The sequence below is a fragment of the Scatophagus argus genome, chromosome 12, assembly GCF_020382885.2.
Source record: "Scatophagus argus isolate fScaArg1 chromosome 12, fScaArg1.pri, whole genome shotgun sequence".
NCBI classification, from domain to species: Eukaryota; Metazoa; Chordata; class Actinopteri; family Scatophagidae; genus Scatophagus; species Scatophagus argus.
The window spans coordinates 21,441,545-21,451,551 of NC_058504.1; the positions used below are offsets into that span (position 1 = coordinate 21,441,545).

General features: G+C 38.6%; 1 protein-coding gene across 1 annotated transcript in view; it reads right to left on the reverse strand.

Annotated features, from left to right (window-relative positions):
* Positions 1–7,282, reverse strand: part of npm1b (nucleophosmin 1b) — a 15,879-nt gene extending 8,597 nt beyond the window's left edge. The window contains exons 1-8 of the mRNA XM_046406502.1: positions 7,183–7,282; positions 6,795–6,877; positions 5,912–6,031; positions 5,508–5,601; positions 5,109–5,200; positions 4,832–4,890; positions 4,557–4,629; positions 922–1,020 (exon numbers count right to left, since the gene is read on the reverse strand). Of these exons, the coding sequence (XP_046262458.1) occupies positions 922–1,020; positions 4,557–4,629; positions 4,832–4,890; positions 5,109–5,200; positions 5,508–5,601; positions 5,912–6,031; positions 6,795–6,877; positions 7,183–7,231 (669 nt within the window). The 5' untranslated portion in view covers positions 7,232–7,282. The remainder of the gene's footprint in view (positions 1–921; positions 1,021–4,556; positions 4,630–4,831; positions 4,891–5,108; positions 5,201–5,507; positions 5,602–5,911; positions 6,032–6,794; positions 6,878–7,182) is intronic.
* Between the last annotated feature and the right edge of the window lie 2,725 nt (positions 7,283–10,007).

Below are 10,007 nucleotides of genomic sequence, written 5' to 3' on the forward strand. Positions count from 1 at the left end.
AGGGAGGCAGAGTTCAAGCTTTGGGTTTTGAGAGGCGGCTGTCCAAGACATTCCAAATGAGAAATTAACTATCAGGTTGAGCTAACTGCAATGCGCATTTATCACATTCCTTGGCTGTGGAATGGGACGGCTCTCTCTGTCTTTTTTTTTTGTTTGTTTTTTTTACTGTTTTTGGCACATTTTAATTGAGAATGCCAATAAATGCAAAAAATCCCCCTGGTCATAGATGCCTTGTGTCCCCTCAGGCTCATGTCTGAGCTGAAATAATTTAACACAAAAGATAAAGATGTTTTTACTCCCCCCCCACCCCCATTGTTATTATTATTACTTTAGGAGCACAGCACTGTGCAATGCATTTTGCACGCAGGTCTGTTCAGGTTTTGACTTCACATATTGAAAGCTGTGTTAGGTCCAAGTCTGTTTGCAAAGAAAGGAGGGTCTCACATTTGCTGCCCTCCACTTCTTTATTCTGTCAGTGTGTTTTATGCATATATTAAGACAAATCATACTGAATCATATCATATCAAAGTAGCTTCTGAATGATGGAGCATATAAATGCATTTATTATGTTTTTTTCTGTAACATCCATCATTATTTTGTATATTTTTAGGAGTGATATGACACGATGTCTTTCTTTTTGAACAGAGCTGCTGGCTTGACTACAGTCTGGAGTAGCAGATCTAATTTATCAGCCAAACAGACAATGTTCTGGCCTTCTATAATTTCTAGCAAGAAATTTAAAAACAACATTAACCAACAAAAGAAAAAGACTTACAATGGGGATTAAGAAGGGAAGAGGGACCTGTGCCTGCATTCTAACAAACAGGACAGAGAAACTGCACACCACAGTATGACACGTTAAGCAATCAATTAAAGAATCACTAGAAAATAAAGCTTTGCAGGTGATAGAGCCTTTCCTACCTTAATCTGTTGTTTGACTGCTGATCCTGACGGTTTTCCTGCAGGGCCGTTTTGTTTCACTGGAGTCTTGTTGGGCTTCTTCACAGAAGACTCAAGGCTCTGAGAAAGAAACATGTCCAGAATGACATCCCTGTATTTATAGGAATTATGAGGGCTTTAAACAGCTCAAATTACCAGTCTGCTTTACTGAAGTGCTCACAAAATATGTGATAAGAAACATGTAAAAAGGCTTATAAGAAAAGAAGCAGAACATTCTGTATTAAAGTGATTATATATGTACAGAATCACAGAGAGGTAACTGAGGAAAATAAACTTCTGCTGATCCATCCCTGGGACAAGAACTTTATCAAATGGAGATCCATGGCTTCTTATATATCAATCTAGGGAGCATCTGGCACAAAGTTTAAGAACCAACTGTCAAATACCAATGATTCAAGCGTCAACTGAAGGACTGATAAAGAATAAGCACCGGATTTTAAATGTACTATTCAATAAGCGGGATCCAATTCTATATCATAAATAATAACCATATTATTCCAATTGCCATAATCAAAATGTATTGCTTTTTGCTAACATCTGACTTACAGAGTTTTCCCAAAGATACTTTATGTTGGATGTTAAAATAACATAAACTCTTTGGGTCTGTAGATCATCATGTTGTTTCAAAAACTCTCATATCAAAGCGCTAATTGTATTGCCTCTTTTATGGCTGACAAATTATAACTTGGATGCAACATAATGTGAACCACATTTGTAGAAGTGACTGCAATTGTGGTTAATTTTGTTCAGAATTTTTTGCCATGAGGTGTTTGTGTTGTTTTCTCCCCCCCCATCTTTGGTCATAAAAATATTACCGCTCCATGTGCAAACTGTTTTCAACAGCATTTCAACCCAAGAAGACAAAAAAATGTACACTCTGCAACAAGAACCAACAAGGACAACAGCATAAAGCTATGTTTAAAGCCAAAGGAGCAGTGGTAGACCTAATGTTACAAATCAATACTCTCAGAACGAAGTACTGTTCATCTGAAGGCTGTACTAAAAACATAGCTGCCACCAAATCAAGGATGATGCATTACCAGAACTAAAATTATCTCCAATGCAGCAGCACTGGATGAAATTACAGAGGAAGCACCAGACATACTTGGTAATTTGTTACTGATCAGATACTTAGTACCCCAATAACCCGTCATTGTTCTTCTCCACACTGGAGGCCTTCCCGTCAGGTTTCCACTGCTCACAGTCACCTGTGTAATTACCTTGTAATAGCCAAGACAAGTACCTGCATTTCCTGAGCACCAACCCTTTCTTTGCAATCACTGGTATTCATCTTGGAATGGGTTAGAAGTGTAATTGCCTGTGTTGACATAACTGCTACAAGGCAATTACATGTGTTATTTCCTCAAGCAATGCCTGGTAATACAAGATGCTGTGAGGGTGTTACAGTGGTCGATTCCTTTACCAGATATCCATATTGAAATAATTAGTAAATAAACTATGTTTCAATCGCTCACTCTCTCACTATCCCACCACTACTATATCAAAAGTTTTTTTAGACTAGTTGAGAAGTCAGCTTCGTGACTTGTTTGCCATCTTCAAGAACGCAGTGCTTCCAACTCTTGAGTTCCAGGATCATTGGCAACTTCTGCCTCAGGAGCAAAGACATTTTGAAGACAGTAACAGTAGCTGATGAGCCCAAACTGGTAAAATGCCAGAGCTCCAAGAAAACTATTATTGGATGTAATACTAAGAAAACTTAGTATTACGTCCAGCGCTTTCAAAATGCCCCTAAAACTAGGTGATTGACTTCTTTTCAATGGTTGGCAGATGACTTCCACATTCAACATCACAAATGCATTCAAAACAGAGTGAAGAGCAGCATGGAGGGCACTGACTTACGGTGGTTACTTTTTTTATCTTCACTTCAGTTTCTCTTTCAAACTCAGTGGTGACTGAATGATGCTTGAATAGAAACACATGGAAAACCATGAATGTGTCAAAGTCTCGAATTTCGGCGCCTGTCAGAGCATCCCAACATATTGCACACAGGCCTACTTAATAATGTTGTTAAGCATGAACAGATATACTAAACTAACTAAACTACAGTCTAAATTTAGTCATGTTCCCCCAATTTCCTGTTGAGGTCAATATCTGATCAAAAAACATTTAAACAAGATTGCTGCATCTGACCAAACATTTGATGCCCACTTTCCACACGTTAGGACACATTTTCGTTGGTACTTTTAACAACAACGAGGTTAGATAACACCAAAACTTACACCACATACTGCTGAATTAGCAGTCAAAAAAAAAACAACAAAAAAAAAAAACTAATTGCTCCCAGCCCTACTTTCGAGTTTTGTGCTTTCATTATTAAGGAATGAGACAGGATAGCATGGAGCTAAAGTAATGTGGAAAAAAAAGGATTAGGGTCATGAAGGAGAGGGGAGTGGTGTGCACGAGCTGGAGGAACTGGAGGAGAAGACAACAGAATAAATCAACAGGTGACAGAAATGCTCAGCTGTCATCTGTCCCTGAGGCGAGGATCGGCGCTCACGTCGCAGGTATGCGCATCTGCCCTGCTTTGATCTTTCGCCTGGCACAGTGTGCACTGGGATAACGTGTTTAAGAAAAAAAACAGGGAAGGAAATCACAAACAGACAACAACAGTAAGAGTGAGGCAGATACACACATGCACCCACACACTTGCAAATGATTGTGGTAACACACAAAACAAGTGTTCAAAGGCAAAGGCCAGGTGCAAAGCTGAAATGGTATGAGAGACGATAAAAAGGAGCAATCATATTAACAGTGGGATGACAGAGGGACAAAGATATGCAGTGTTACAGAAAAATGGGTGAAGATGTTTCCCATAACTGGGGTGTGTGTGTGTGTGTGTGTGTGTGTGTGTGTGAGTGAGAAAGAAAGAAAGAAAGAGAGAAAAAGAGAGAGAGAGAGAGAGAGAGAGAGAGACTGTGTGTAATGTGTGCTCCTCTGCATACAGTAATTTATACATATATTGTTAATGTTTGTAGACTGAATGCATTTTTGTAAGTATGCATGTGTACTTACACATATATGCCTACACCTACATTGTGTATATTACTTTAAGTGTGAGTGTGTGAGAGTGTGTGTGTGTGTGTAGGATAACACAGTGCCGTCTTGTTGGTGAGACAGTGAGAATTGAAGCAGATTACAGAGGAGAAATCCAATCATTACACCACACAGACCCTGTGTTTTACTCGTGGAAAACAGGTGGGTACATGAGCGAACAGGATGAAAAAGTTCCATGTTTTGTCTCATCCAAAAAAGGGTGGACGGTCAGTGAGTGCAGGAATGGGAAGGGCCTGCTGAAACAAAATGCTACTATAGGATACCATATGTGGGAGTTTAATGATGTAAAGAGAGGAGTGGGCAGACTGTAGCAACACAGAGAAATTCCTTTCACACACACAAAAAAAGTAAATGGAGGAAAAGTCCTTGGCTACCCTGACACCTGGTGGACAAAAGGGGATTGGATACAATCCAAACACATGTTTAGTGACCTACGTTTAGTCTGGTCTGACCAGTGAAGGAAGTGAAAGCTTAGTTCAGTTTTTACATAATTTATAAATGAAACAAATAAACAGCCTTACTTTTTTGGGCTCTTTTCCAACATTCTTCTGAGGTTTCACATCATTGTCATCACTGTCATCATCATCATCATCACTACAGAAGAGGAAGGCAAAAAATGTTGACTCGGGTAAAAATTAATATAACAAAGCTGCTCACAAAAGAAGAAATTCGTTGAATAAAATGAGTCCTCACATCATTTGTGCACTTGGCTGAAATGTTAAGCAGATAAATGTTGTGTTTTTCTCTGCTGCATGCACAGTGTCTTAAAAAATTCTGAATTTAAAGAAAAGCATACTCATCATCATCCTCATCGCTGTCTTCTTCATCGTCATCAGAATCCATCTTTAGTTTTTTCTACATGGAGAATGAATCATCATAGTTTTACAGAGGGCCTGAATGGTGTTAGTATTGGATGACAAAAACATTATACCTCTTTGATACTGACTTTTGGTGACAGCAAGTTATCTCTCCCATTCAAACATAGAAAGTGACATCAGGATTTGACTACTTTAAAATTTACTGATGGCAGCTCTGCAGCTAAATGATTTCAAAGAACACACTGAAGTAGCTACCAAGGCAGGCTTTTTCCCTGACATCAGGCTTGCAGGTCGCTTCACTGGTGACGTGTTGTTCTCCTCTTCTTCATCCTCTGAATCCTTCACACCTACAAAGTACACGCTGGTTACTGGCACTGCATGGTGATGACTTCTGTTTAATTCAGATTCATGATTTTTATTTAAAGATCTGAACAGCCTTTGCACAGACTTTTCATCATTCTTGAAAACAGTGTGATTTTTATCATCAAGGAAAGGGGCTGAGCAATAAAAGCTGACAAAACGAATTGTGATATGGAGACTTGGTGACTGACATAGCGCGGAACAGGTAAGTATTTCGTATCAATGATGAGGCATAGTTTGTATGTCTATGTCTGTAATTCTAGAAGAACACACACAAATAGCAGCACTACTCACTAACAAAATGCTGCCCGCTGATGTGAACTGGCCCACATCCAGACTGGAGACGGAAGGTAACAGGAGGTGTGATCTCAAATCCACCTAAACTCATCTGGACAAGAAATTGACAGTTACTACAAAATAAACAATGTAATAACTGTTAATATATTGTTTGCAAACATTAATAGGATTTTGAAATGTATATTTATGTTCTTTTCTAGTGTTTGTCTTTATATTATGCATAAAAGAGGTCAAAACTATTTAAATTTTACTAGTTAAAGTTCAAGAACAAGACAAGGACAAAAATAGACATGACAGATTATACATGCCACCTAATAAATACGCCTTTTCGTAACTTATATACCATGGAACGGCTCTTTAAATACTTCATAAAAACACTGCCTGCTATGGCGTTCACTCACAGAGGGCAGAACGGACGGTTTCAGGACAACCAGTGGCACTTTGGTCCTTTTTCCATCATAAGTCAGACCCTCAATTTCCACCATGTGGAACTTATCCTCAGCCTCAGCTCCCAGACACACCTGGAAAACCAACACAGCAGACTTTTTACAACACTACATCCATGTCTCAAGTGAATCAGGTTAGTGTTGGTCCTGATCCCCTTTGCCTGACCCAATGAACTATGAATATTCAAGTTACAATCAGCTAATTAAGTGGATAGTAACTATTTTTCACAATAAGATTACCAAAACATTTCAAGGTATAGCTGTTAATACTAGAGACGCAACTTAAGGGTTACAATCTAATTTTGGGGTTCACAAGTTTCTTCCTTTTCTCTGTTTCATATTTCAAAACACACCGAGGCAAATAAACACACACAGAGACAGAAAGAGATCAAAAGAGGCTGATATAAGAAATCATGAAAACCACCAAAGGATCGTTTCAGTTACCAGTAACTTAGCCGATTCATTTTGGATTGCTGCACCTGGGGGTACAGCTATGCTTATTGTTTTAAAAATTGCAATTATGCATTTTAATTTGCCATTTTCGATTTGTGTGAATTCTTGTTGGTGGTGTGGACGTTTTAAACAGATTCTGAGGGAAATAATGCAACTTCACATTTCAATACAGGTTCTGCAACAGCCCTGAGAGAAGGGAAAGGGTCTCCGAGTTTTAACGCAACAGAGGTTAACAGGGTTACAGAGTATTTAAGAAAATCCATCTTCGCTCACAACGTTAGAGACAAACAGACATATAAATGAGATATAGCCGCATTAGGGTGACATTTATGCATTATTCAGCTGAAAATATCACCCTACGTGCGATGGAAAGCGTCGGCCTTACTGATTTGAGTGACAGTTGTTGCTCCGTATCATCGTCGTCTACGTCAACTTTGAACTCCCGTTTGTCCGATTTCAGGGTACAACCTAGGGAAAACGTGCAACGTGTTACTAACCTCATGTTTGCACTTATTTTAAACAATATACAGAAATGCGTCAAATTATTTGAGATGTACGGGTTTCATTATTTGCTAACTATGTATCTCCATCCCCTTATCGGCTAGCAAACAAAAGAGCTGAATTGGCGCGAGTAGGGGCAGGCAGGTTAGCCAACTATCTAGCTAACCTTCTCTAGCTAAAAATGTTAAATGGCTATTTATGCATGGTAACATGGTAGTAAAACTGATTGTGCGACCGAAAAATATTAGCTGTGTCAGAATAAGCGAGCTCACCAAACAAGTACATTTGTGGTCTGCTCAAATCTGAGAACTCGTCCTCCATCTTTGTAGTGGGTGGTTACACTTCCGTAAACTGCTGTGACGAACACATCACGGAGCCAATGGCGAAGTAGAACAAGCCCACCATTTAAAAATTCGTAAGCCAATAGAATTGAAGACAGGGCGGATCAACTGAAAGTGGACGTTCTATTAGAAGAACACTAGATGGAACTGTCGTAATATAGATTGAGGAAGTTAGTCGCCTACTACCAACAAAAATATGAAAAAATATAAACGACTGTAATAATTTCAATATAAAAAGGTTTTTGAACAGAGCGCTAATATTAGTGTATTATTATTATCTGCATACATTTACATACAACAAATGATGGCAGCAGAGGAGGCAAATGTTTTGTCAAGAATGTAATAACATATAAAAATATAAGCATATTCTCTTCACAACCACAGATTTTCCAGTTATCTGCCAGGTCTTTGCTAGGTCTTAGTTGTTTGTATCTTCTTAATTAAGCTCAAAATAAGCATTACAGTTTTTTATATTAAGACTGGGATATTTTCCCTTATGTCTATTGTTTAATGTGCTGTTTGGACTAAATAAAAGAGGCCTTTGGTCAGTGATATTAAAAGTCCAGCCCAAGGGGCAGTTGAAGCCTTTGAAGAGTCTTCTGTGGTTGTTAAAATATTGATAATAAACTGGAGAGCCATATTTCAGAGAAGAGAAATTAACCTAGAATGAAAACTTCCAAACCGTACACAAATTTATTTGATCAGTGGCACTGTTTGTTTTAAGGAAAAGGCTCATTCTAAGTGCATATACACATTCTTCTTTTTGGTTTGTTGATTTAAATATAGAGTTATAATTATACATTATCTTTTGGATTTAATGTAAGCGACTATTAGTCATACAGTGTGCCTTGAAGTCCAAGCACGTTAAAATGTTCCACAGCTTTTGTTCCCGTGTTCCTTTGTCTCCATTCCTTTACTGTAATCACTGTACTATTTTTATTTTTTGACACTCTGGATTCGTTGTCTTGTTCTCAATATCAGAGCAGTGGTCATAGTGTATAGCCGGAGTCACTATTTTGTTCAAAGACACTCTCAGACACAAAGGCAGGTTCTTATACTGCAAGAGATTGAATCAGGGCAGTGTCTGGACAGTCTACTGACCCGCTGTGTGCTGCAGGCTTCTGACCTTCCAGTTCAGCATTGACAGAATTTTTGTTGGCAGAGAAGAAGCCTTTCACCTTGACTCCCTGACAGATTGACTTCACCTTATTTCAGGTGCAAGAGAAAACACAGGTAAACTGTCTGCAGTCAAATTGTGAAATGTCTTTTTAACCTCAGTCGGTACCTCAGTGTGTCAGCTGTCCTGTGGTGAGCAGGTGTTGAGTCACTGAGCAACAGTACCAGTATTACCTAGATGGTATGAGTCGTCTTCATGCATGCCTGAAAGCTTAAGAAAGGTTTAATGTGTCACAGGCTGCCAAGACACGTCTGCACATCCGTTCTCATGGCTGTTACACTGTTGTTGCTTCGTGGATTTACACTACACATCGTCTTTGCACTTGCAGATTCCTGAAGGTGAAGAAGTTGTTTTCTTTTATATATATGTGTAATTGTTTCACTAAATTGTCATCTTTTATCATCAATTTCAAAAGTAAGCATACATTTATTACATTCACCATTACTGGTTCACTATAAACAGTACTTATTTACTTTACACTTAGCACTGATGTTAAAGAATTATATACTTGCATATATTCTTGCTTTTTGTCCAGACATGTACTCTTCTATGTAACCATGCAAATGTGAAACCGTTTGCATGTGTACACGTGAGTGAATATGTGCTGTGAGTGAGTATGTGAGTGTGTGTGCGTGTGTCATGTCAGCAGCATGAGTTCGCTGAAGTCTGAAGTCTCTGTCATGCTGTCAGACTGCAGAGAGAGTTCTTCATTCTTCACTTGACTCAGCTGGAAGTGAGTCCACACTGCAGGATTTCCCTGTTACAGCAGCCAAAGGTTGTTTAATAATCATCAATCCCAAATATGATGACTGGCGATAAAACAAACTTATCATCTTATTGTACTCCTCCACTTCTCTGTCATATGTGATCGATCATCGATCATGCAGGTACATGCCCTCTGTGAATTCAAATTCAAATAATTTTTAGGCATTTAAAACATTTTTGGAGGCAGTTTCAGAACTCCAGTCACACAGATTTGATTTGCATTCGACGACTTCATTAAAAACAAAATAGTTCATCTCTGCAGCCAACCAATTACCATCATTTCAAAATTTTAACTCGGCTGAATTAAACAAAGGCACAGGACATCGTGACAAACCATGTATGTATTACCTGGGCAGTAATACATACATTACATCTATTTTACAGCATGGTGCTTCTGAGTCATTACTTTAAGTATAAAAAATAAATGGCTCAAGGAAAATTGTTTTGTTGTGTGTACAATGTGTTCGTGTCTGGATGCAGAGCTGATGTGAGTCTGGTTCAAACTTTCCGTCAGAACTGTGTTTAGTTTTCCACATCTAGCAGGGGAAATCTAGTTCCCAAACAACTGGTTTAGATCTGTTAATGAACAGCCTTTATATTGTAAGAATATTTCCTACTTGACCAAAGAAGCAAACAGTACAGATCACTGCACCTCATAATATGGGCTTATTATATGTAGATTTCGTGTGTAGGCAATCATCATATTCCAAGTAACTCAAACTACCAGACCGTGGCAGTATTTTAAAATCAACAGCCGTTGTAGCCTTTTGTTAACAAAGCCTCACACATCAGCGCATTAAAGCGGTCTCCTGCA